The following is a 27,807-nucleotide window of genomic DNA, read 5'->3' as shown; positions in this document are numbered from 1 at the left end:
CCGTATTTGATATTTTTTTTAAGTGGGCGCTCACAAGAACTATTTTCTTACGCGGAACAACACAGAAAAGCAGTTCTCACAGATGAGTTTTTAATTGGTAGGCAGTGGAGCGCGTTACAAATGACAGGTGTTCCTCGGTAATAATTAAACTGACACAAAAACAGTCCCAACGGGGTGGAGCCCGCTTGCAGCTACACTGAAGGATATGCTTATGTGCTCCACATTACACCAGGTAACTGTAACTAACGCTGTTTCCTCAAAGGCTTCTTGATTTCATAATAAACTTTGAGCTATTTTCAGTTTTTGCCCATTAGCTGTAGTTGCTGGCGAGTGTCCAGTCAAGATTCACAGATCTGGTCTGTTTAAATACGTTAATAACGCATATGCGTGTGAAAAACATGGAGCATCAGCTCATTTTATGTTCTTTTTCGTGTTTTAAATGAACTGAACTGAAAAGGAGTTCATGTAGCCTTTAGTTGAATTCTCATTGCTAGTTAAAGTGTTACCAAATTAGTTGAGTAAGAGGGCCTTGATAGTGGGGGAAAAAAAGTAAGGTGCTCTTTTGCAGAGTACTTCTGAAGGATGAATAGCAGTGGACCAGCATACCCATTAGCCTCTCTGTATGTCGGTGACCTTCATCCTGATGTCACTGAGGCCATGCTGTACCAGAAGTTTTCTCCTGCTGGTCAGATCATGTCCATCCGTGTGTGCCGAGATGTCATTACGCGGAGATCCCTCGGATATGCTTACATCAACTTCCAGCAGCCTGCTGATGGTGAGCGCACTCTTACTAGAGTGTTGCAAATTGAATTATGAATGCTTTTCTAATGCAGTATGGTTCTGTAATTACTTTAAGTGATTCGAGCACTTCTCTAAATAGTGAATCTCACTTTTCTCCACGTTAAAGCGGAATGTGCTCTGGACACAATGAACTATGAAGTCATCAAGGGTCGTCCAATTAGGATCATGTGGTCACAGCGAGATCCAGGTCTGAGAAAGTCTGGTGTGGGGAACATCTTCATCAAGAACATGGATGAGTCTATTGACAACAAGGCTCTCTATGACACCTTTTCTGCTTTTGGTAACATCTTGTCGTGTAAGGTACATCCTTTTTCAGTACTGTGATTTTTAATGATTATAAAAGGCAGTTTTATCTGCAAGTCGATTGAAATAATTTACATAGAAAGTAACTAATGCATTTTTCGTTCTAGGTGGTTTGTGATGAGAATGGCTCGAAGGGTTATGGGTTTGTGCACTTTGAGACCCAAGAAGCAGCGAACAGAGCCATTGAGACCATGAACGGCATGCTTCTGAACGATCGCAAAGTGTGAGTATTGTAAACCAGGGGCCTGAGGAACAGTAGGGGGTCTCAGCAAACTTCCCACGGGGCTGCAGGATGATTTAAAAAAATTTATATGAATCCAGTAGTATGTATGTATAATGTAAAAAAAAAAGCTAGAAAAAAACACACTAAATCAAGATGGAAATAACTTTTGTTTTTATTGAAGTTCTGTTACAGTTGTGTAGTATACACTACTTCTGGAATTATGAAGTGAATCATAGTTAATTATATAAAAAAAAAAACTTAACTATGCAAATTTAAAATAGGTCTGTCAATAAAAAGTTTGAAAACAAGCAGCTTTGTCATAATTACAACAAGAATACCACAAATATCTTGGTGTATGTGGGATATATCAAACATTTAGTTGGATAATGGTAGGCCTTCAAGTAAAAGCAGCTGAAAACAGATTATTATTATTATTTTTTTAAATATTGATATTAAATGTTAATTTGTGCTTTTGAAGTTTGTCCTTGTAAGCAATCCATGTTTTCTAAATGAAAAAATCTAATATTTTATGCACCTTTATTTAAACTGCAGAAATGACGTTCGTAGTTGTTTTCCAATTTTGCTTTCTTTTTAAGCGTTTAATTCAATCTGCGTTTGCAGTTTTGTAGGGCATTTTAAGTCTCGTAAGGAGCGTGAGGCAGAGTTGGGAGCTAAAGCCATGGAGTTCACCAATGTGTACATTAAGAACTTTGCCGAAGATATTGACAGTGAGAAACTGAAGAGCATCTTCTCTGAATTTGGTAAGCTATTTTATATAGTGATATTAAAAAAATAAATTACATAAAATAAAATAAACTAAAAGTTTTTGAACAGATTTTTAATGTTCTTCTCAAAGAATTCTCTTTTGCTCACCAGGCTTGCATATATTTGTTCCAAAATACAGTAATTTTGTGCAATATTTTTACTATTTAAAATAACTGCTTTCTATTTTAATACTGTAAAATGTAATTTATTCCTGTGATCAAAGCTACATTTTCAGCATCATTACTCCAGTCTTCAGTGTCGCATGATCCTTCAGAAATCATTCTAATATGCTGATTTGCTGTTCAAGAAAAATTTATTTTTATTATTATTATTATTTTTTTTTTTTTTTTTTTTTTTATTATCAATATTTAAAACAGGTGAGCACTTTTTTTAGGATTATTTGAGTAGAAAGATCCAAAGATCAGCATTAATCTGAAAAAAAAAAAAAAAAACTCTTGTAACATTTATACAATATACCATTAAAAAGCTTGGAGTCTGTGTAATTTTGATAAAGTGTTTATAAAAACCTTTATCATGTTACAAAAGATTTCTGTTTCAGATAAATGCTGTTCTTCTGAACTTTCTATTCATCAAGAAATCTGAAAAAATTCTATTCTGCTGTTTTCAACATAATAAATGTTTTTTTGAGCAGCAAATCAGAATATTAGAATGACTTCTAGTAATGATGCTAAAAATAAAGCTTTGAAATCACAGGAATACATTACATTTTAAAATGTATTCAAATAGAAAAGCCATTTTAAAAAGTAAAAATAGTTCAGAATTTGACTGTTTTGCTGTACTTCGGATCAAATAAATGCAGGCTTGGTGAGCAGAAGGGACTTCTTTAATAAACATTTCAAGTCTTCCTGTTCAAAAACTTTTGATTGGTAGTGTACAAGCACTTTTCATTAGGAATATTAATTCTGCTGCTTCTAAAGCTGGCTCTGGTTCACAGGTAAGACCCTCAGCGTCTGTGTGATGACGGATGAAAGGGGACGCTCTCGTGGCTTTGGGTTTGTGAACTTTGAAAACCACGGAGATGCCAGGAGGGTAAGAAAACATTGTACAGTACATGTCAGTAGATATGGAGACTAAAATCATTCCTTCACTCTGTGGTAGGCAGTGACTGAAATGAATGGCAAAGAGCTGAATGGCAGAGTCCTGTATGTGGGCAGAGCTCAGAAAAGACTGGAGAGGCAGGGAGAACTCAAACGCAAGTTTGAGCAAATAAAGCAGGAACGCATACAACGCTACCAGGTACACACACGTTAACATGCATAGTAACTTTTATAAATATGCAAACAGCAAAAATTCAGTATCGTTCTAATCGTATGAGAAGGATTTGCATATGCTCAGCTGTATGTTGACTTGATGCATGCATTGTCTGTTTGACTTTTAGGGAGTTAATCTATATGTAAAAAATCTAGATGACAGCATTGATGATGAGAAGCTGAGGAAAGAGTTTGCACCTTACGGAACAATCACCAGTGCAAAGGTAATGTAAAGTGCACCAGAATACACCTTACTAAAAATGGCGAGGTTAACAGAATAACAGACTACAAAATATAGTAAAAATGATTTGTAGGTTTAATAGGAATCTGATTTATAATCCTTAAAATCGGTTATTAAAGGTAAAGGTTATTAGCCCCGAGTGTGTGATGCCAGTTGTAAAGTCACAATGCTTCTTACTTTAAGGTTATGATGAAAATGTTTTAAACAGATTTACATAATTAACTTGGGTCACATTTTAATGGTTGAAAATCTGGAATTTTGTGTTCATTTGGAAAAAAAAAAATGCATCACTGAAAGTAGGTATTTAAACAATTATTTAGTTATCTTAGCAAACTCACATTAGTTCTAGCTCCTTCTTGATGTTACACCCACTTTTTACCATCCAGTAAATTCATAATTAATACATTTCTATACCCACCTTTTTTCTCATTGGAGATCCTGTTTCAACCAGGTTTATTATCATTTAAAACTAAAACCATGAAATTTAACTGAAATCAAAATATTAAAAAAAATAGTTGGCAAGGCAATATTTCTTAATTTAAATTTTAACTATGTACTAAAACTGAAATTTAAAAAAAAAAAAAAAAAAGACAGGCACAACAAAATTACCTAAAATAACTAATACAAAAACTTAATATTAGTTAATATTAATTAAAAATGAATAAAAACTATAATAGTATTTGAATTATACTAAAATACTAGTTTTACCAAGAAAAATATTATGGAAATGGTAGTCCATATTGACAAAAACGGAAGTTGTCTCACATTTGTTTGTGCATTTTTATTGCATTAAATTAAGTTTTAAAAAATGCATTTAAGTCTCATTTTTGATTCTGTATTTTTGGGATAGGTGATGACAGATGGAGGCCACAGCAGGGGCTTTGGCTTTGTGTGTTTTTCCTCTCCTGAAGAGGCCACGAAGGCGGTGACTGAGATGAACGGCCGTATCGTTAGCACTAAACCACTATACGTGGCTCTTGCCCAGAGAAAAGAGGAGCGAAAGGCGATCCTCACCAATCAGTACATGCAGAGACTCGCCAGCATTCGAGCCATTCCCAGCCCCACCATACCCACAACCTACCAGCAGAGCTCTGGCTACTACATGACCTCTGTGCCACAAGTGGGTGGAAGGATTTGTATGCATGTGTGGTTTTGTATAATAATTGCAATATTAGCATTACTTCTGCTGTGTGTACTTGCATATCTGCATTTCTAGCATCAGGTTCGCTCTTTTTACAACACCGTACCAAACCTGCGGCCTGCGCCACGCTGGACAGCTCAAGCTCCTAGGACTCAAGGTACAGCCACTAATATCTCATTAATATCATTCAAATATTTTTCTTTTCCTTTTGGGTGAGTTCATTTCTGTTATTGGCTGCTCTAGCTCCATTCACAGCTCAGTTTGTGAGACAAGCGGTGCCACGCAGGCCCTCCACCAACATCAGCACAGTCCGCCAGGCCTCCACTCAGGTCCCTCACATTGTTAACAACACTCAGCGAATGGGTAAGTTGTGCTCTGTTTGTTTAACCTACATTGTGGGGTCAACATGTGCCCACAAGCATAGAAAAACTTGAAATCCACTAAATCATGGGGACCAGGCAACCCTCAGTGTTAACTGATTGATAAACATGGTAAATGTTTTATAATCCAAGTATAAAAATGAATGTGTGTGTAAAGGTGTGCATTTGTAAATAAGTTCTATAAAAAGTGGGAAATGGGCCTTATGCATTGTGTATCTCTTGTCTCTAAATTACTTGACAATACTTATACAAATGCATGCAATTGTATGAGCTACAGTTGATGGATTTCAGTGTCATCCTGAATGTTCTGTTTCTGGCTGGAATGTAAATAGTCTTTTCTTGTTGTACCTGTTTTTCTCTTGACTTAGCCAATATTGGCACACAGACCGCAGGTGGGAGAACTGCAGGAGCCGGAGCTGTAGTCAGAGGAGTCAGTCAGTACAAGTACTCAGCAGGCGTCCGTAATGTGCAGCAAGTCATCAATGCTCCAGCTCCTGTTGTTCACCAGGTAACATGCACATTCATTAATTCTGTACTCATTCATTCTAAACTTGGTCGTGGATTGGCGATTGTGGCTTTGCCAGTCGAACTCGGAGCTACTTTAGGGACTGTTTGAAGTGAAATGTGAGAGTTTAATGGACTGGAACCATAGACTGTTTAAAAAATAAAATAAAAAATGGTAGACAACGCATCTCTATTGTACGATGGTGTTTTAGTGCCACATTAAAAAAAAATCTAACACTAGAAGATTAAAGTCGTAATATTTTGCGAAAAAGTCAAAATTACTAAAATAAAGTTGTAGCAATACAAGAATAACAGTCAGTACAGTTAGAAGGCTTTTAAATCTACAAATCGCCATTGTTTACCATAGATTTGCTGTAGAAGCACTAACTGCACAGTGGTATTATGTCAGAAATGTGGGTATATTTATGTCGAATTTTATTATGTTATTAATGTAGACATGTAATAAATGTATTGAAGGAGGAGTAATGGAATATAATTACAATATTTTTGTGATTAAGCTATAGCGTTTATGCATTTATACTAAATGTATCTGGACTACTGTTTGTCATACAAATACATAAGAACCATATTACATTTTTACCATGTTATTGAGGTGCTATATTTGTGGTTTTAACTGTTGTTATTATCATGATCTATGGATGATACTATGGAAGAGCAATGGTTAGTTAAAAAGACCCAAACAGTCAATGAAAATGAGGTTGCTATAATTTTTACAGATATTACTGATTTTGATAATGACCAAATCTACATATGCATCCTAGCTCAAGTTACTATCAAAAATGTATTTCCAAAAGACAAAAATGTATTATTATTATTATTATTATTATTGGGTAACACAAACATATAAATAAATATATATATATATATATATATATATATATATATATATAAATAAATATAAAAATATATATATATATATATATATATATATATATATATATATATATATATATATATATTATTATATATAATTTTTTTTTTTTTTTTACTCAATATTACTCAATAAAACAAGCAAAACTAAGAAAAGGAAAAATGACTGGAAAAGTGTGAAGAATAATAAAAAAAAAAAAAACATAGTGTTTGTCAAGTTCTGACCATAAAGAATATTTTAAAGCCACATTTACCTTTCACATTGTGGCAAAATTCTGCCTTTAAACTTTAAAGAAATAAAAATGTGACATTTATTGTGATAATTATCAATATCATCTGATAAGAAAAAAAAAATAACCGTGATAATTTTTTGGCCATATCGCCCAGCCCTATTTGTAAATAAAGTTAATGAAACTAATGCATCATTGTAATCGAAAAGACGACTGATTCACATGAATACAGCGATCTGTTGCGCCACATTATAAACCGCTATAAAACTGACAGATTTTGAAAGCTGAGACTTGAGTACCAAAAGCACAAAGCTTATTGCTATAATTGGGTGCCTGGGACGCTACAAATAATGAATGCAATTGAAAATGTGAAATATTATTTCCAAGCGTACCATCCCTGCGAGAATGACGCATGGTATGATTTTTGCTAATAGTCCCACATATATTCAAATCAATTCTGGGCAATTTGCAGGCCCAACATATGCTATACTCTAAAAATATCATAACTTTAATTGCTATGATTTAATTCCCATAATTTTGACTTTATTCTCAAAATATTTTAACTTTATTCTCATTGCTATGACTTTATTCTCATAATTTTGACTTTTCTCAATTTTGTTTTTGCTCTGAAATTTTTTTTTTTTTTTTTTAAAACGTGGCACTAAAATGCCATCATACTATTGCCTTTTACTGTAGGAAATTAAAGCCAAAATGTCCCACGTTTGTCTGCTGTCATATTGGGCCAATGACATCATTTGGAGTGTCTGCCAGCAGTAATCATGAGCTGCCTTATCAAAGTCCCGCCCAAAATGCATATCCAATCACAAGCTCACATTATGACATCATACCCCTTTTTTTTTTTTTTTTTTTTTTTTTTTATAGCATCAAATAAAAGCAAAACTATAAGAAAAAACAAACGCTTGAACATACAGTAGCGTAATTTAAAAACTACTTAAAATGATGGAAACCGTGTTTGGGAAAAAATTATTTAAAGTGTAATTTTATTTTTTTTTCATATCCCATGTTTGGCTCACATCTCATGCGTTTACATTGAGAGGGCGGGGTTTATGACCTTTACTTAAATAGGTGCATTCAAGTCATGACTCATATAGGAAAGATCTTTTTACAAGTTGATAGCACATGAATGATATCATAGAGTCGTCATTACTAGTAGGGGAAACTCCGAATTTTCTTTCAGCCCAGAGTTTCCGAGTCGGGGGCGTGTCGGTGAGTCTCAGGTTTCAGTGGCTGATGAATAAGTTTCAGACGCTATACTTTCATTGGTTGCCAGACAAAATGTTTCCCTAAACTGCCATGGTTTTATTCGTTTACAACCGCGTGCACATAATAAACGTCTTCTGACCGATAGAAGCGACTAACAGAGACTGAACATCACCGGAGCGCTCGAGAACTCGCTGAATTAACCTGCTCTATTTTCAGTGCGTCTCTTTGACTGGTACTGTAGTTCGAGGCTTATAATGAATGTAGAATGATCAAATAAAACCACAAATAAGACTTTATTTGGGCTAGTAAGTATAACAACCTGGCATAAAAGGGAGTTTAAATTAAGGAATTCGATCCGAATTGGCTATTCATCTGCATATGCAGTAAAATACTGAAACTTTAGACCGAAATTACGTTTCTACTGGTAAACAAAAGCATATTTTCTACTCGAGAGCCACCTAGTGGCACAGAAAGACATAACTTTGAATCAACGGACCTGCTACTAGACGCCCTGGTGAATTGAGACATTACAGCTCATCTAAAACCAAATTTAAACTATATAAATTTTTTGCATTGTTTCTTAGAACCTCAAATCACATTTATATAGGTTTGTAGATTAGCTATTGTCTGTCTCTAAATGTAATGGTCTTAAGTGAGTGAGAGAAGCTGCTGTAACGTATTTAGCCTTTTGTCACTTGTGTGGAACAGTAACAAAAGGCTAAATGTTAGTTTACTTTCCTTTGGACAAAACTGTCTTTGTTTTTAGTGTGGTAATGTGTAAAATTCATAACATTAAAATAAAGTAGTAGGTTCACATTAAGCAATCATTAAGTGACTTTGCTAATGTACAAACATTTCAGACACACTATGTTATGCTCTTTATTTTTTTTTAGTGAATAGTGTTGTAAGGGTTTTTAAAAAATAGTTTTTGCAGATGAGATCCCTCCTACGGCAGATGAAGACAGTATAGCTTCTAACTTTGTAAAAGTTAGATACAAAAGAAAGGCCTTTGGTTGCTTCGTCTTCTCATGTAATGTTCTCACATGAGTTTCGAGAGCCGTCCTGACGTTGGGGGATGGGAACTGCAGTGCTGGGGGAGGACAACAGTTCACGTGGCCTGAATGCGTCAACACTAAAAGCCAATCGTATAGGCTAGAGTGCTGCCTGATCTGCATGCTTGCCTGTTCCTTGGTAGAAAAGCGTAAATAACATCAAAAATATAGATTAAATGTGCAGAAATGTATGTGAATACTTAGATCTGTATGTTGCTGCAACAGAAATATGCTTGTATTGTCTTGGTGAATGACTAAATCATGGTGTAAACACTCACCACCTTCGTGAAGACCGTCCCGGAGACACGGCTATATATACTAGACGTCTAGGCCACTTGTTCGTGCTTGCTTCGGCAGCACATATACTAAAATTGGAACGATACAGAGAAGATTAGCATGGCCCCTGCGCAAGGATGACACGCAAATTCGTGAAGCGTTCCTCATTTTTCAACTTTTTTTTTTTTTTTTTTTTTTTTTTTTTTTTTTTTTAATCGATAAACGTAATTAAGATTAAGTCCATAAAAAAAAAAAAAATCCTTTGGAAGTACATAGGAAGTGCCTAAAACATGCACGTATATCAAACTTTGTGTATTGATAGTGTGGTGGCATTTTATTCACCATTTATTTATGATGTAGAAAAACCTCAAAAACACAGTCCAGGGGCCTTGGCCTTGTTAAAAAAAATAAAAATTATGTCAATATATAAAAAGTGTGAGTGATGGCATATTGTCATTTAAAATTAAAATGACAAAAATGAAAAATTACATTTAAAATATCACACTTCATAATTTTTTTGGATATATAGCAGAAATTTTGAGGCTGAACAAAAACATAATCTAAAAAATTACGTGGAAAAAAAAAATTGAATTTTGCATTATTTTTTGCATTAAGGATTTTTTTTTTTTATCTCCCTCTTTTCATTATCATAATCTCATCACTATAAATTGCTTTCTAAAAACCATTTAAATTAAAGGCAATGCGGCAAATACTACTATGATGCATACATTTGAATATAACTTTTTGCATTGAAATATGGAGAATGTAGTGGCAAACTGAGTATTATGAAATTAAATCTACTTTTTTTTTTTTTTTTTCCATGAAGGATGTTATGAATTTGTCAGAAGTTGCAGTAAAGACAGTACACATTTCTATTTCAAATAAATTTTTTTTTTTTTTAACTTTCTATTCAAAGAATCCTGAAACAAATATACATCAAAGTGTCCACAAAAATATGAAGCAGCACAACTCTTTTAACACTGATAATAATAAATGTTCTAATGTGCTAATTTAATTAATCTGAAGAATCATTTGACACTGGAGTAATGATGCTAAAAATTCAGCCTTGAATTACAGAAATAAATTATTTTACAATATTAAAACAGAAATCAGGTCTGTTTTAAATTGTAATAATAATTCATGGTTTTACTGTATTTTTAATCAAACTAATCCAGCCTTAAGTAGAAGACTTTTGAAATGATTAAATAAAAAAAGTATTCAAACTTTTGAATGGTAGTGTAAATATACTAGGTAGCCGAAATTGTCCGGAAACCGGAAAACATGCAATCAGACCAAAAAAGGCATATCAAAGCAGATGCTTACTTTGCATTTAACCACAACATTCCTAACAATTACGGAAGTTAAAAGCTCAGTAATTACAGAAAAATGCTGAGGTTCCTGATTGAAATGTTACATGACTGAAGGGTTTGACTGTGACGTTTAATTTCCTTTTTTTTATTTTTTATTTTTATTTATTATTTTATTTTATTTTTTTAGGTGGTGCAAAATACAGAGCCAGCGGTTCACGTGAGAGGGCAGGAGCCCCTTACTGCCTCTATGCTGGCGGCTGCACCTTTAAAAGAGCAGAAACAACTCCTGGGTACAGGACATGCACACATGGTCACTAAAAAGCTAAAGTTTAAAGATGTGGACCTGAGGGAAAATAACCAAACTGTTTGTATCCCATACAGGAGAGCGGCTATATCCACTTATCCAGGCCTTGCATCCTACTCTTGCGGGAAAGATCACAGGCATGCTGCTGGAGATCGACAACTCTGAACTACTGCACATGCTTGAGTCTCCAGAGTCCCTGCACTCCAAGGTTCACCTGCTCAAAACATTTTCTCAACTCGTCTCAAAGATCAGATTTTCTTTGGTAATTGTGCTTTTTCTGCGCTGTTTAGGTTGAAGAGGCTGTAGCGGTGCTTCAGGCTCATCAAGCCAAGGAACTTTCAGCAAAGTGAGGGATTTCTGTAAGTCAGGTAATCTACATGCTTTTTTCTATCATAATATTTGTACAGTTAGTAGCACGCATGAGTGTTGCACACAAATGTTGACTGATTTAATTTAATTTTTGCAGGCATGCACACTGAAGATCTGTGAGGGTTGTTCCAGAGAACAGGGGAAAATAAAACGGCACTTCAGAGTCACAGTATTTAATGCATGGTTCGCACACTGCAAATGTCCTTTTGCTCTCCACAGTGTTAAGTTTCTCATTTTGTTTATATAAAAAAAAAAAGAGAAAAATAGAAAAAAAGGAAAAAGACTAAAAAGGCTAAAAAATATTTTTTGAAATTTGTGTGCAATAAAAATAATCCTGGCTTAATGGACATGCAAATAAGTTCCTGAGTGTCTTTTCTTGTCACTGTGATGCTGAGTTTGTGGCAGGGACACATTTGAAAGACTTCACAATGTTTTGTTAAAACAAGATTTAAGTTAATGAACGTGTAATAGATTTTCCAGTTTAGCAGAGCTAAAGATAAGTTCAACCTGAGATGTAGGCCTACCATCCAACATATAAAGCTTTTAGTGAGTATAATGTAAGATTAATATTTATGTTTGTGCTGAAAGCAAATAAAGGTTTTGTAATGGCTTTGCATAAATACAATTGAACAGTTTTAATTTTATGCATAGAAAATAAGTGTAAACATTACAATTCTTAACTACAATTGTTTTGTTAAAAAATTGTATTACATGAAGTTGTTGCAAATGTTTTAATGTTTTGTGGATTTTTTTTTTTTTTTTTCTTCTTTTGCAATGTGTCAGTGTAACACTTCGGAACATTTAAAGTCTATTAGCAAACTTTACTTGACATGTAAACATTACAATTCTTCAATTCTTAACTACAATCGTTTTGGTTAAAAATTGTATTAAATTAAGTTTTCCGTTAATTACTGTTTTTTTTTTTTTTGTTTTTTTTTTTTTACATGATGGAGAAAATGTTTCAGACTCTATCATTTTATTGGCTACTAGAGAAAATGTTTCAGAAGCTGACATTTCATTGACCGCTGTACAAAATGCAGTATCGCTGTGTTGATGCATTAAGTCACGTTAAACGTTATAATGTCATGAAACTGAAGTCCAAGAGCCACCTAGTGGCAGAGAAAGACATAACTTAGAATTACCGGCCTCTTACTTTAACTTATACTTGAGACCCTCTAGCGGTTAAGACATTACAGCTTAAACTAAAATCCAAATACAAACTATTAAGTTTTGGACTGCTGTTCCTTGGTAGAAAAGTGTAAATAACATAAAAAAATAGATTAAAGATGCAGAAATGTATGTGAATACTTACATCTGTATGTTGCTGCAACAGAAATATGCTTGTATTGTCTTGGTGAATGACTAAATCATGGTGTAAACACTCACCACCTTTGAGAAGACCGTCCCGGAGACACGGCTATATATACTAGACGTCTAGGCCACTTGTTCGTGCTTGCTTCGGCAGCACATGTACTAAAATTGGAACGATACAGAGAAGATTAGCATGGCCCCTGCGCAAAAAATCTTTTGAATAAGTGTTATTAAAATAATAATATTAAAATTTTAAATAATTAAAATATTAATATAAATGTTTTAAAATAAAGAATAGTCACTAAGCCATTTATATGATCTCTAATGGGACAGATAAATAATCAAAACAAAAGAATAATCATGTAATTTTTTAATTTCTTTATTAGAACATTAAAAATCTTTATTAGACAGAAAATAAAATCTTTATTATTTAAAATATATATTTACAAAGGATATATACATCTTCATTTTTTCCTCTCCTGCAGCCACTCCTCCACAGTCTTTCCCTCTGCTGTGGCACAGAAAAGGAGCTGCCCAACCTGGTGTGCCCAAACTCTTTTCTTCTGGGCTGCCCACAGCGAGTACACGTATAGTCTTTACGTGGAGGTTGCTGAGGACTGGGCAGCCCTTGTTGCTTGGCTAAAACCTCTGCTGCCTTCCTCTTCCTCCACAATGTAGTTCTGCTCAATGATGTTCCTGCTGGAGGAACAGAGAGTGCTACTTGTGGTGGAGCAGAGAGGGATGCTGAGGCTGCCGCAGGTGGGGCAGTCGGTGGTGGAGCAGAGAGGGATGCTGAGGCTGGCGGAGATGGGGCGGTCCATGGTGGAGCAGAAAGGGTTGCTGGGCCGGCCGGAGGTGGGGTGGTCCGTGGTGGAGCAGAGAGGGATGCTGAGGCTGCTGGAGGTGGGGTGGTCCATGGTGGAGCAGAGAGGGATGCTGGGCCGGCCGGAGGTGGGGTGGTCCGTGGTGGAGCAGAGAGGGATGCTGGGCCGGCCGGAGATGGGGTGGTCCATGGTGGAGCAGAAAGGGTTGCTGGGCCGGCCGGAGGTGGGGTGGTCCATGGTGGAGCAGAGAGGGATGCTGGGCCGGCCGGAGGTGGGGTGGTCCGTGGTGGAGCAGAGAGGGATGCTGGGCCGGCCGGAGATGGGGTGGTCCATGGTGGAGCAGAAAGGGTTGCTGGGCCGGCCGGAGGTGGGGCGGTCCATGGTGGAGCAGAGAGGGATGCTGGGCCGGCCGGAGGTGGGGTGTTCCGTGGTGGAGCAGAGAGGGATGCTGAGGCTGCTGGAGGTGGGGCAGTCCGATGTCACCATGCCAATCTGAGGTAAGGGCACACTCAGATTTAGCACGTCTCTTTCCAGCTTCTTCTTGTAGTTGTTGTACCTATTTGAAATAATAACAACATCAACATCTTCCAGGTTGTCTGGGATTCCATCTGGGGCATCAGGGTCGCACCCAAAGTTCACCCTGAACTCCAAAGACTGCTGTGAGCACAGGTACTCCACTCCAATGAGCTCGCCTGAATAAAAATGAAACAGAAAATAAAATTGTAAAACAAATATCTGTGTATTACAAAGAAAACAACATATCACAGCATTATAGACACATACCTGTGTACTGTCTTGGCTTGGAATAGTCATGTACAAGACTATGGCCAAGAAGACGCTGACTGATGTCATTGAGACTGTGCTGGAGCGAAGCACTGTAGCTCTTGGTAGGGTCTCCTGTGTCACAGCAGCAGCGGCACGGTCCTCATTCCACCGCTCCAAACCCTCAAGCAGATAAGCCTGGAAATTCTCCAGGTTAGTACTTGTTCCTGATTAAAAAGAGCGTGTACGGCGTCGGCAGTGATGTGCCAGCTGCTTAGATGTGAGCCTGCCGGCTAGCTGCTCATTGGTGAGCCCTCTGATGGCCTGGTTTTGCTCCAGCTCCCTCCTTTTTGCCTCCATTAGCAAGTTCATGTCTCCCTCATCCCACACAAAAATGCAGGCAGACAGCCTCGCCATGAACAGACTGTAGAGTGGGTGGCTGTCTGTGTGCAGGCCTGCAGTGAAGCGACGCATGAAGTGCCACACATCAAGGCGTACCACCATATCACTCCAGCCGCTGAACATGGCAGCTGCTTTAGATGTTCCCAGAGATGAGCAGCAGTCTCTGTCCACGTAAATATTATTTATTATTACATTAGAGCATGTAGAGAATTAAATAAATATATATATATATATAAATATATATATATACAGTGAGGTCAATAAGTATTTGATCACCCTGTGATTTTGCAAGTTCTCTTACTTAGAAATCATGGAGGGGTGTACAATTTTCAGCATAGGTGCATTTCCACTGTGAGAGACAGAATCTAAAAACAAAAATCCGGAAATCACATTGTATGATTTTTTAACAATTTATTTGTGAATTACTGTGTCAAATAAGTATTTGATCACTTGAGTCAAAAAAATTTTAATATTTGGTACAGAAGCCTTTGTTAACAATTACAGAGGTCAAACGGTTCCTGTAGTTCTTCACCAGGTTTGCACACACTGCAGGAGGGATTTTGGCCCACTCCTCCATACAGATCTTCTCTAGATCTGTCAGGTGTCGGGGCTGTCGCTGAGCAACACGGAGTTTCAGCTCCCTCCAAAGATTTTCTATTGGATTTAGGTCTGGAGACTGGCTAGGCCACTCCAGAACTTTGATATGCTTCTTACGGAGCCACTCTTTGGTTTTCCTGGCTGTGTGCTTTGGGTCATTGTCATGTTGGAAGACCCAGCCACGACCCATCTTTAATGCTCTGACTGAGGGAAGGAGGTTTTTTCCCAATATGTCACAATACATGGCTCCGTTCATCCTCTCCTTAATACAGTGCAGTCGTCCTGTCCCCTGTGCAGAAAAACACCCCCAGAGCATGATGCTTCCAGCCCCATGCTTCACTGTAGGTATGGTATTATTGGGATGATACTCATCATTCATTTTCCTCCAAACACGGCGAATGGAGTTAAGACCAAAAAGTTCTATTTTGGTCTCATCTGACCACAGGACTTTCTCCCATGACTCCTCTGGATCATCCAGATGGTCCCTGGCAAACTTCAGACGGGCCTGGACATGGGCTGACTTAAGCAGGGGAACCTTCCGTGCGATGCAAGATTTTAAACCATGATGTCTTAGTGTATTACTGATAGTAGCCTTGGAAACGATGGTCCCAGCTCTCTTCACGGCATTGACCAGCTCCTCCCGTGTAGTTCTGGGCTGATTCTTCACCATTCTTAGCATCATTGATACCCCACGAGGAGAGATCTTCCGTGGGGCCCCAGTCCGAGGGACATTGACAGTCATCATTAGCCTCTTCCATTTTCTGACAATTGCTCCAACAGTTGTTCTTTTTTTTCACCAAGCTGCTTGGCAATTGCCCCGTAGCCCTTTCCAGCTTTGTGAAGGTCTACAATTTTGTCTCTTGTGTCTTTTGACAGCTCTTTGGTTTTGCCCATGTTGCTACTTAGACTTTGGCTGATTGTGGGGTGCCGGGTGTCTTTATGACAGCTAACGACCTCAAACAGGTGCTACTAATTTAGAATCATTAGCAGAGTGTAGCTGGACTATTTAAAAGCTAAATAACAGGTCTTTGAGGGTCAGAAATCTGGCTGATAAGCAAGTGATCAAATACTTATTTGACACAGTAATTCACAAATAAATTGTTAAAAAATCATACAATGTGATTTCTGGATTTTTATTTTTAGATTCTGTCTCTCACAGTGGAAATGCACCTATGCTGAAAATTGTAGACCCCTCCATGATTTCTAAGTAAGAGAACTTGCAAAATCACAGGGTGATCAAATACTTATTGACCTCACTGTATATATATATATATACACATATACAGTGGGTACGGAAAGTATTCAGACCCCCTTAAATTTTTCACTCTTTGTTATATTGCAGCCATTTGCTAAAATCATTTAAGTTCATTTTTTTTCCTCATGAATGTACACACAGCACCCCATATTGACAGAAAAACACAGAATTGTTGACATTTTTGCAGATTTATTAAAAAAGAAAAACTGAAACATCGCATGGTCCTAAGTATTCAGACCCTTTGCTGTGACACTCATATATTTAACTCAGGCACTGTCCATTTCTTCTGATAATCCTTGAGATGGTTCTACACCTTCATTTGAGTCCAACTGTGTTTGATTATACTGACTGGACTTGATTAGGAAAGCCACACACCTGTCTATATAAGACCTTACAGCTCACAGTGCATGTCAGAGCAAATGAGAATCATGAGGTCAAAGGAACTGCCTGAAGAGCTCAGAGACACAATTGTGGCAAGGCACAGATCTGGCCAAGGTTACAAAAAAATTTCTGCTGCACTTAAGGTTCCTAAGAGCACAGTGGCCTCCATAATCCGTAAATGGAAGATGTTTGGGACGACCAGAACCCTTCCTAGAGCTGGCCGTCCGGCCAAACTGAGCTATCGGGGGAGAAGAGCCTTGGTGAGAGAGGTAAAGAAGAACCCAAAGATCACTGTGGCTGAGCTCCAGAGATGCAGTCGGGAGATGGGAGAAAGTTGTAGAAAGTCAACCATCACTGCAGCCCTCCACCAGTCAGGGCTTTATGGCAGAGTGGCCCGACGGAAGCCTCTCCTCATGGAGTTTGCTAAAAAACACCCGAAGGACTCCAAGATGGTGAGAAATAAGATTCTCTGGTTTGATGAGACCAAGATAGAGCTTTTTGGCCTTAATTCTAAGTGGTATGTGTGGAGAAAACCAGGCACTGCTCATCACCTGTCCAATACAGTCCCAACAGTGAAGCATGGTGGTGGCAGCATCATGCTGTGGGGGTGTTTTTCAGCTGCAGGGACAGAACAACTGGTTGCAATCGAGGCAAAGATGAATGCGGCCAAGTACAGGTATATCCTGGACTAAAACCTTCTCCAGAGTGCTCAGGACCTCAGACTGGGCCGAATGTTTTCCTTCCAACAAGACAATGACCCTAAGCACACAGCTAAAATAACGAAGGAGTGGCTTCACAACAACTCCGTGACTGTTCTTGAATGGCCCAGCCAGAGCCCTGACTTAAACCCAATTGAGCATCTCTGGAGAGACCTAAAAATGGCTGTCCACCAACGTTTACCATCCAACCTGACAGAACTGGAGAGGATCTGCAAGGAGGAATGGCAGAGGATCCCCAAATCCAGGTGTGAAAAACTTGTTGCATCTTTCCCAAAAAGACTCATGGCTGTATTAGATCAAAAGGGTGCTTCTACTAAATATTGAGCAAAGGGTCTGAATACTTAGGACCATGTGTATTTCAGTTTTTCTTTTTTAATAAATCTGCAAAAATGTCAACAATTCTGTGTTTTTCTGTCAATATGGGGTGCTGTGTGTACATTAATGAGGAAAAAAATGAACTTAAATGATTTTAGCAAATGGCTGCAATATAACAAAGAGTGAAAAATTTAAGGGGGTCTGAATACTTTCCGTACCCACTGTATATATATATATTAATTATTAATTACCAGGAATTAATCTATAGACTTACCATGTGCTGTGACTGGCTGGGAATGTGAGCTTTGGGTGGGAGGAGAAGCTGGCCGTGAAGGGGAGAGGACAGCAGGCTGGGATGCAGATGAGGAGGCCTTTCTTTTTCTGATTTTATGCCTTTTCTCTTCTTTTTCCCTCTGCACGAGGTATTGTTTCAGGGCATCCATCTTGCTGCCAGGTTTGGTGTCCTGACTTAGAATGAATGCCACGTAGCTGCATAAGAAAAAAACGACATACATGATAAGAATAAAATAGTAACAAACCATCCATATAACTGACATACGAGCAGAATCATAGATTACCTTTTCCTCTCCCTGTCCTTAACCTCATAGAGTTCTTTGTAGGTGCTCTTCCTGTGGACCCCAAAGCCCACCAGACAGTCACCCTGACAGCCAGGCAAAGTACCTTCTCTCTGTCTGCGCTCTTTGATGGCTTCTTTTACCTTTTCAAACGCGCAGGCATACTCGAGGAAGGCATCCTTGTTGGCCTTGAGGGCCCCCCTATCTGACCTGCCGGCGTTGCGCTCTCTCTGATGTCTGCAAAGGATCATGAGGGAGTAGCCAAGGTCGTTCTCAAGTAGCCAAAAACTTAAAACACGCCGCGTGAGAGGGTCGAGACAAAGCGATGCTACGAGAGGGGGTGCGTCTGTCAAAACCGCGAGAGGCGCGTCTGTCAAAACCTGCGAGAGCGTCTGTCGAAAACGAAGGAAGCGCGGGCGACCTGCGGCCAACGGGGAGCCTGCAACCTTTCGTCCGGCAGCCAATGGGGAGCGTGAAACAATTCGTCCGGCCAATGGGGTGAGGGCGCCCGCGAGGCGCACTGAAACAAATCGTCGGCCGGCCAATGGGGCGAGAGCGGAGGGGCGGGGCGCCGTGAAACAATTGTGAAACGAATTGTAACATTTCACCCGAAGATCGGTTTCGACATAGCGCAAAGAAAAACCTCAGAAACTCAGGGGCCTGAGAAAAGCAACAAAAAAAACGTTCAAACTATTGACAATATTATGAAGTAAAAGTTGAGCTTTTGGCTTTTAAAATGTGACAATTTGACACTTACAAGCATTTAAATAGTGAAATATAATGGTATTTTTCTTTGTCTATATATATATATATATATATATATATATATATACACGTGTGTGTGTGTGTATATATATATATATATATATATATATATATATATATATATATATATTTTTTAATTTAAATGTTAAAACTTAATTTAATACAATTTTTAACCAAAACGATTGTAGTTAAGAATTATAATGTTTACATTTCAAGTAATGTTTGCTAATAGACTCTTATGTTTTGATATTTAAATGTTCCTAAGTGTCACATTGACACATTGCAATGTAACAACATATATATATATATATATATATATATATATATATATACACACACACATGTTGTTACATTGCAATGTGTCAATGTAACACTTTGGAAATATAATGGTATTTTTCTTTGTCTATATGTATATATATATATATATACACACACACGCGCACACACACACACACATATATATATACACACAAATATATATATTTTATATATATATATATGTTGTTACATTGGAATGTGACACTTAGGAACATTTAAATATCAAAACATAAGAGTCTATTAGCAAACATTACTTGAAATGTAAACATTACAATTCTTAACTACAATCGTTTTGGTTAAAAATTGTATTAAATTAAGTTTTAGGTCAATTACTGTTTTTTTATGATGGAGAAAATGTTTCAGACTATCGTTTTATTGGCTACTAGAGAAAATGTTTCGGAAGCTTACATTTCATTGGCTGCTGTACAAAATGTTTTTTGAACCTGCCATGGTTTCATTGGTTGACAACCACGTACTCGTCATAAACTGCTCTGAGTGCGGACTGAAGCGCATTTATTGATGAACATCAATCGGATCCCTTGACAACTCACTTAGTAAACCTGTTCTCTATTTCAGTGCGGCTCTTTGCAAGCGAGTAGCCTACTTAAACGGAGTATTAAAATGCCTTGTTTTTGCCTTTGGTATTTTAGTATCGCTGTGTTGATGCATTAAGTCACGTTAAGCCTTATAATGTCATGAAATTTAAGTCTGAAGTGATGCTTCTCTTAATAAACAAACATATCTTATACTCGAGAGCCACGTAGTGGCAGAGAAAGACATAACTTAGAATTAACAGCCTCTACTTCAGTTTTGGAGAAACACATAACTTATACTTGAGACCCTCTAGCGGATAACTAAGACATTACAGCTTAAACTAAAAGCCAAACACAAACTAAGTTGGACTGCTTCTTAGAACCTCAAATCATATTTTTATAGATTTGTGAATGATCTATTTGTCTGTCTCTGTATGTAATGATCTTAAGTGAGTGAGGGAAGCTGCTGTAAATGTAGATGAGGGTTCTGTGAAGCTGGGGAACATGAGTAGTGACAAAAGGCTAACATGTTAGCTCACTTTGTTTTACAAAACTGTCTTTAATTTCAATGTTATGAAACTTATTGCAACAGTGGAAAAAGTAGTAGGGTCATTTTAATATGTCAGTAAATGACCTTTTAAATGCATTTTAGACACTAATTCAGACATTTTTACTCTTTAGTTTGTAGTGAATTGTGCTATATCTTAAAGACTATAAACTTGTTTTTGCAGATGGAGACACTGTAGCCTCAACTTTATGAAAGAAGTTAAACAAAGACCTTTGGGTGCCTCGGCTTCTCGTGTAATCACCTCACACGAGTCACAAGAGCTGTCCTGACGTTGGGGGATGGGAAACGCAGTGCGGGGGGAGGACAACAGATCACATGGGCTGAATGCGTCAGCACAAAGAGACAATCTTATAGGCTAGAGTGCCGCCTGATCTGCATGCTTGCCTGTTCCTTGGTAGAAAAGTATATATAAAACCAAAAATATAGTTTAAATGCTCAAAAATGCATGTGAATACTTACATCTGTATGTCGCAGCAACTAAAATGTGCTTGTATTGTCTTGGTGAATGACTAAATCATGGTTTAACCATTCACCACCTTTGAGAAGACCGTCTCGGAGACACGGCTATATATACTAGACGTCTAGGCCACTTGTTCGTGCTTGCTTCGGCAGCACATATACTAAAATTGGAACGATACAGAGAAGATTAGCATGGCCCCTGCGCAAGGATGACACGCAAATTCGTGAAGCGTTCCTCATTTTTGAATTTTTTTAATCGATAAATGTAATTAAGATTAAGTTGGATTAAAAAATGTAGTTTGGAAGTACATAGGAAGTGCCTACAATATGCATGTATATCAAACTTTGTGTATTGACAGTGTGGTGGCATTTTATTCACCATTTATTTATGATGTAGAAAAACCTCAGAAACACAGTCCAGGGGCCTCAGTTTACTCCTCACTTGCAGTGTGAACTGTGTTGACAGTATCTGTAAATACAAGAACACTGTAAACATTATATGTCATCAGAAAAGCGACAAAGACCCTTCAAACTAATGACAATTTCATAAAGTAAAAATTCTGTTTTTGGCTTTTGCAATGTGGCAATGTGACAACAGTCTTCCTTTTACTATTTTTTTTTTTAGGTGGTGTAGAACAGTGGTTCTCAATTCCAGTCTGCTGGAACATTTTGCTCTCCACATTTTGCGTGTCTCCCTTGTTTAACACACCTGATTGAGATCATCAGCTTGTTAGTTCAGTTCATGGATCTCTCTTCTAATACGCTGATGATCTCAGTCAGGTGTAGTAAATAAGGGAGAAATGCAATATGTGCAGAGAAGGGGGCCCCTAGGACCAGGATTGAGAAGCACTGGTGTAGAATAAACAGCCGGTGGTTTGTGTGAGAGGTCAGGATCCCTTTACTGTCTCAATACTGCCGGCTACACACCTAAAAGACAAGAAATAATTCTTGGGTACTGGACACACATTTGGACACTTAAAGGTTAAAGATGCTGAATCATTTTATATTGGGCAACCTGCAACTTAAATCAGAGATGTAAGTTGAAGTAACAATACTCCTCAGTAGAGGGCGCTACTAGAAAATAGTTGAATAAACTATGAGTAAACTACTTTTTATTGTACTACTGTAATATTTATTTATCCAAATGAGAACTAATACATACCTCCTTTAGAGCAAATGCTGTATAAACTGTAAAGAGTTCATTTGCAAAAACAGACAACTCAGTTTTTAACAATTTTCAAAAATCATGTTTTTTCATTGTGCATTCCAATTAATCTAAAAACTGCAGATGGGTTATTTTGTTTAAGTAAAAATAACTATAAAATACAGCTAACTAAAACAATAAAAAAACATGATAACATCATAAATATGATTTTTGAAAAAAAAAAAAAAAAAAAAAACCTGAGTTATCTGTTTTTGCAAATAAATGGTTCATATATATATATACACACACACACACACAACAAAAAATATCCTGTCCTAAAGGATGTGCAACCAGAGTCTTATTCAGATCAGCACAGGGACACATCTGCAAGGATCTGCATACTTGAATGTTACAAAAATGTGTGTCACACTCAGTTTCCTGCACCACTGTGAGTGGCTAGAGGGTGTTCCTGTGTGGTCTTGTGTTCCTGCCTGTTGTTTTGGTCACAGACTCCATTTCCCATCATGCTGTGTTCTTATTAGTGTCTACCTGGGTTAGCTGTGTTCCATTTCCTGTTTGGTCCTATGTTGGTGTATATTAAGCCCCAGTCTGCCATTCTCTGTTGTGAGTTGTTGAAAAGTGTTACTGTCTGTGTCTCTTGTGAACCCGTCTTGATTTTATCATGTAGTTTGGACATATCTCTGTGGATTATCATTAAAGGATCTTAAACTGAATTTGGACCTGATGCTTGTTGCTTGCTTGCACTCAGTTGCAACAGTGTGTAATAGTGTTTTCAGTTTTGCAGAGCCGAGCAAAAGCACAATCTGAATTGTATCCAACAAAACAAACAAACAAAAAATCTTTTATTGGGAAAAACCTAAAGTTTTTGTATTTATTCATATTTGTGCTGAATGCTGGAAAAGACTAAATGCAATATAATTAAATATTAGTATTATAGATAATGTCTGATTTTTTTTTTTTTTAATAACTTGAGCTATACCTAAGGCTGCTACTGCAGATATTCCAACACATTTTTATTTTATTGCTATTAATATTAGTTATAGACATTTAATATAGAGTTAAATGTGAAAATGCATTGTAAACTAAGTATTATTTAGAGTATATCTTTATCGGCTGATCAGGATTATTAGTAAACTTTACTTGAAATGTAAACATAAAAATAAAAGGGGCATGTGCTGAAACTGAGAAAGGGCAATTTAAAAAAAGTTGAAATTGTACCAGAGCTCTCCCCTCATTATTCTATATGTATAAGCTACACGCAGAATATTACATTCTACATGATAAAATATAAAGATTTTCCTATGATCTGATTCTGTAATGTTTTTTTTTTTTTTTTTTTTAAATTAGGAAAGCGTTACTTAAAACCCTGTTTTACTACGCTTATTCACGCAAAGAGGAGCGGAGAGTAGAATCTAGATTAAGAAATGATCTAGCTACAGAATACCTGCATATTACCAGTGTAAACTTGAACCATACGACCATATAATATAGTTTAAATGTTAATAAATCAAGTGTGCCAGCAATCATAAATGAAAACTCATTTGTCAAACTCAAATGTAGTAAAGGGTTTTTGATCAGCGAATGTGTGCAAATGCGCATTTTGTCCGTCATTAAAACAGTGGCATCACATTACGTTTTGTAAACAGGTGACAAAGTTTGTTGTATCTATATGCGCGCTCAGTGTTTTCTGTTGTAAAATACTTTTGGCCAAAATTTCATTTTGAGTTGAAATGCTGCTGTATGCACAGGCTATTTAAGTGTATTGGCTATAGATTAGAGGGCAAATAATAGCCCTCTCTCCCCGGTCCAATCCCACTTGTCTCAGTACTCAAATACAAAAATGAGCTTTTATAGACACAGTATTTCTTGCGTAAAGAAAACGCTGTTATTCAAACATGTAACAAGATCTTAATTTACCCTTGCAAGACTTCGTTCAGCTCAGCTGCTGTGGAACTTTGTTTACTGCGTCAAACATTGAGGGGGTGGAGTTGAGAGGTTTGACTGACAGTTTGAGCGGATCCAATCAGATCTCATTTTAATACCTCTCACTGGCTAAATATTTGTAAAACAGGCAGACAAACGTAAAGGGTGATCAACAGGCATGGATTTATTGAAGGAAAAAAACACCGCCACCAAAAAAAGGGCATTTCGGGGTGTAAGGAAAAAAAGGGAACGTGCTCTGCACATGTTGAACGCTACGTGCGCAAGTGCCTGATGAAGGTATTATGCAGATTTTTTTCGTTTCATTGGCTGAAACCATCGTAGTTTCATTGGTTATAGAAATCACGTGTTGTAATCTCCTAATTGACATTAGCGCCAGACGGAGAGAACAAAACAGGTCTGCCATGTTTTCAGTGCAGTTCTTTGCAAGTGAGAACTTTTCACAAAGAGGTGGTTGTAGGATGACTGGTTTTGGACTTCCCAGCCCTAAAAGGAAGGAGCAGCATACAGCTGTTCAGGCTCAGTGCAGCAATCATTTTCTGTCTGGTAGGTATTTTAGATGAGGCTGTTTTTGGAGTATTTTGGAGTAACTGGTTTATTCTAAAACAACCTGAACAGATTCAAGTCTTTATTCACTTTCAAACCAAGTATTTGTCAACCCATGTATAAACAAACTATATCAAATGTGCAACACTGGTCAGAAACAGATGAAGCTTTTTTTTTTTAAAAAAAAAAACATTTTTGGAGAGGTCCTTGTCATACCATACCACAGGTGTGATGGAGAATTAACAATCATGAACTTGTTAATTCAAAATACCGTGTCATCTTATTTAGTTTAAGAAAAACTACAAATAAAAATGATTTGCAGTGGCACAGTTCATCAGTGATCTCTTTTAAAAACTCAGCTCCCTATTTGCCCAGATCAAGTTAATTGTAATATTTGACACAAAGTAATCATTTAAAGGAGTATTAGTTCACTTCCAGAACAAACATTGACAGATAATGTACTCACCCTCTTGTCATCCAAGATGTTCACGTCTTTCTTTATTCTTCATAAAAATTGTTTATGTGGTCTTCTATGGTGCCTGTGAGTTTGAACTTCCAAAATGCAGTTTCAATGCAGCTTCAAAGGGCTCTAAATGATCACAACAGAGGAAGAAGGGTCTTGTCTAGCGAAACTCCTGTCTAATTTTCTTTTCCAACTTCAAAGTCGTCCTACATTGCTGTTTTAACTTATTTTTTTTTATTTTTTGTAAAGGGCTTTTGACCTTTGCACGTTTACTTTGTAAACTCTGGGTTGGTACTTCTGCAGCAATAAACTCCAGGATGTTGGTTCTCCTGATACCCCTGGGCACCTCTGGTCTATCTCAAATATTACATTTGCAGTTCATTACTGCTATTTACAGGCTGCAACAGGAACAACTTTTGATCGCCATGTTTGCCACTTAAGTTTATTTACATCCAGTGATATATTGACGTGTTGTGTCTCTCCTGACAGGCACCTGATTACCATGTGACACCAATAATCATCAGGTGTGTTTGACTTTAACTACTCCTCCCCCCTAATGATCATTGAGATTTGCTGGTTGCAGTTTGACATGTGGTTCCAGCACAGCCTACTCAAAGGTGAGCTGGTCTAATAACCTTAAAATGGTTTAATTAAACAACATTTTATTTTAAAAACATATTGTTTGTGCTTGAGTATGAAATCTATGTAAGTTCACCCACACGGAAGTGCTAGATACATTCACATACATGTGAAACATTGTTGAATATATTGAAATATATTTTAGAAATATGTTTTCCAAATGCATAACATTTCTAATTAAAATTTTTATTTCCATATTGCATGTATAAATATATGTACGTACATGTTGGGTTGTTTTTTTTCAACACAAATGCTGGGTTGAGACTGCTGGTCGGGACGCGGACCCGAGAGAGAGCACGCACGTCGTGTTCACCATACGTCAAGAAAGTGCTAGAAGCGGCCATTTTCTCAGCATCTGCAGATGGAGGCGAGTGAAGGACGATTTTCGATGAGTAAAGATTAAAAATGTAAAATCATCATTCATTATGTGTGTCCGGGAGTATTTTGAGACTTAATGGAACACAGGAAAAGTCGGAAAAGAGCTTTTACTGGAAAATACGCTGACGCGGTTTTCGCCTCAGAAATAGTCTTAACGGCCTCTTCTACTGAACGGAAGAGATACCTTTAATACAAACTCTGTGAGCTTCTTATGTCATATTTACAGAAGATTTAGGTGTTAATAGAGGGTTATTAACAGATTTACATGTTAATTCGTGAACTTTTTTTCGCGATTAAACTGATCGTTTCCTAAAGAAAACGGCGCCGTATATTGAAGACTAGCCTAATCATTTTGAGGCTGATGAAGGTTTAATTGTTAAAAGTAAGGTTTTGCGTGTAATATTTCAGACTTGTTGAGCTTTGAGTCTTAATTGTGCCCGCGCCGGGAGTTAACGACACGGAAGACCGCGTGTGAGAGGAGGCGATCGCCTCGGCTTCTTCAGAAGAGACGGAAAGACGGTATAAAGGCATTTTTGACAATTATTAAACTAATGTTTGCTTTTTTTGTAGATGTTGAAAGCTGGAGACATAGGAGAGCTTCATTCTTTCAGGATTAATGTGAGTTGTTGTGTTTTTTTTTTTTTTTTTTTTTTTTTTTTTTTTTTTTTTTTAAATGTTTCTGTTGTCTCCTGCCTGTTTACTTTACATTTTGATGCAACAACAGTATGATGACTTGTTCACATTTTATTTAAACCATTGATGTCTGTTTTTTTGCACAACTCAAACCAACTTTAAGGCTAACACCACAGAAGCCTACTTCAGAATCAGAATATTTATTGTCATTGAACTTACATCCAACGAAATTACATATTCCAACGTATCGAGCCACAGTAATTAAACAATTATTTAAAAAAAAAAAAAAAACGAGAGAGACAGGAGACAATAATAATAAATAATAGATTACACCGTGCTAAGTGAATAAAGTGCTCAAAATCATCCCATGTGAATGGTTCTTCTCATATATGAAGAATGTTTTTTAAGTTCGGTGTTCAATATTGTTATGGCTTTGGGATAAAAACTGTTCATGAATCTTGTAGTGCGGGTCTTGATAGCTCTGTAACGTTTCCCAGATGGCAACTGTTTGAATAAATGATGTGCAGGGTGATATGAGTGCTTCAGGATATCGTGTATTTTCTGCAGGCAACGAGAGGAAAATATGTTTTCCAAGGTAGGTAGCTGTTGTTCTGCGATGATGTTCTGTGCAGTCTTTATAACTCTCTGCAGAGCCTTTTTATCAGCTGCAGTGCTGCTTCCATACCATACCAGCATACCGTATGTAAGGATACTCTCAATAGAGCAACTGTAGAATGACACTAGGAGCCGTTGTGGCAGGTTTACCTTCCTGAGCATTCTTAGGAAGTATAGCCGCTTCTGTGCTTTCTTAACCAGTGCCATGATATTTTTCGTCCATTAGAGATCCTCTGAGATGTGCGTGCCCAGAAATTTAAAACTGGACACTCTCTCCACCATCTCCTCATTGATATACAAAGGTGTATGTACGTCCTGGTTCCTCCTGAAATCAATAATAAGTTCTTTTGTTTTCTTG

The 27,807-nt window shown here is 37.3% G+C and overlaps 2 protein-coding genes and 3 non-coding genes across 11 annotated transcripts in view; all 5 read left to right on the top strand.

Annotated features, from left to right (window-relative positions):
- Positions 1–88: 88 nt before the first annotated feature.
- Positions 89–11,817, top strand: pabpc1l (poly(A) binding protein, cytoplasmic 1-like). 2 transcript variants are annotated; one of them, XM_051116623.1, is made up of 16 exons: positions 89–232; positions 569–775; positions 908–1,101; positions 1,212–1,327; positions 1,949–2,088; positions 3,048–3,142; positions 3,212–3,349; positions 3,492–3,587; positions 4,455–4,724; positions 4,821–4,902; positions 4,989–5,108; positions 5,494–5,633; positions 10,800–10,902; positions 10,994–11,124; positions 11,207–11,284; positions 11,383–11,816. In XM_051116623.1, the coding sequence occupies exons 2-15, from the start codon at positions 583–585 to the stop codon at positions 11,264–11,266; spliced, it is 1,878 nt and encodes a 625-aa protein (XP_050972580.1). In that variant the 5' UTR covers positions 89–232; positions 569–582; the 3' UTR covers positions 11,267–11,284; positions 11,383–11,816. The 2 variants fall into 2 exon arrangements, with proteins under 2 accessions (XP_050972580.1, XP_050972581.1); XM_051116624.1 differs by having other exon boundaries at positions 173–232; positions 555–775; positions 11,383–11,817.
- On the top strand, positions 9,368–9,474 carry LOC127170359 (U6 spliceosomal RNA). The gene has a single exon (XR_007828346.1). It is a non-coding gene; the product is annotated as a U6 spliceosomal RNA (small nuclear RNA).
- A 917-nt stretch (positions 11,818–12,734) lies between the features above and the next one.
- LOC127170360 (U6 spliceosomal RNA) lies at positions 12,735–12,842 on the top strand. The gene has a single exon (XR_007828347.1). It is a non-coding gene; the product is annotated as a U6 spliceosomal RNA (small nuclear RNA).
- Positions 12,843–21,206: 8,364 nt separating this feature from the next.
- LOC127170376 (U6 spliceosomal RNA) lies at positions 21,207–21,313 on the top strand. The gene has a single exon (XR_007828361.1). It is a non-coding gene; the product is annotated as a U6 spliceosomal RNA (small nuclear RNA).
- Positions 21,314–26,769: 5,456 nt separating this feature from the next.
- Positions 26,770–27,807, top strand: part of LOC127169368 (keratin-associated protein 5-8) — a 23,915-nt gene continuing 22,877 nt past the window's right edge. For 4 of the 6 annotated variants that reach the window (XM_051116692.1, XM_051116690.1, XM_051116691.1 and 1 more), the window contains exon 1: positions 27,107–27,807. This exon is cut by the window's right edge. The gene's annotated coding sequence lies outside the window, so the exon portion shown is untranslated. Of the gene's footprint in view, positions 26,820–27,106 lie in introns of those variants that run through there. The other 2 variants (XM_051116688.1, XM_051116689.1) reach the window with 2 other exon arrangements.

Source organism: Labeo rohita, chromosome 8 (assembly GCF_022985175.1).
Source record: "Labeo rohita strain BAU-BD-2019 chromosome 8, IGBB_LRoh.1.0, whole genome shotgun sequence".
In the NCBI taxonomy this organism is placed as follows: Eukaryota; Metazoa; Chordata; class Actinopteri; order Cypriniformes; family Cyprinidae; genus Labeo; species Labeo rohita.
This window is presented reverse-complemented; position numbering and strand designations above follow the sequence as displayed.

What these genes read in the sequence shown, in the direction of transcription:
- pabpc1l (XM_051116624.1), top strand. Translation starts at nt 583, where the DNA reads ATGAATAGCAGTGGACCAGCATACCCATTAGCCTCTCTGTATGTCGGT. An exon ending in GTAACATCTTGTCGTGTAAG is followed by an intron (nt 1,102 to 1,211) that starts GTACATCCTTTT and finishes TTTTCGTTCTAG; the next exon opens with GTGGTTTGTGATGAGAATGG. An exon ending in CAGCTCCTGTTGTTCACCAG is followed by an intron (nt 5,634 to 10,799) that starts GTAACATGCACA and finishes TTATTTTTTTAG; the next exon opens with GTGGTGCAAAATACAGAGCC.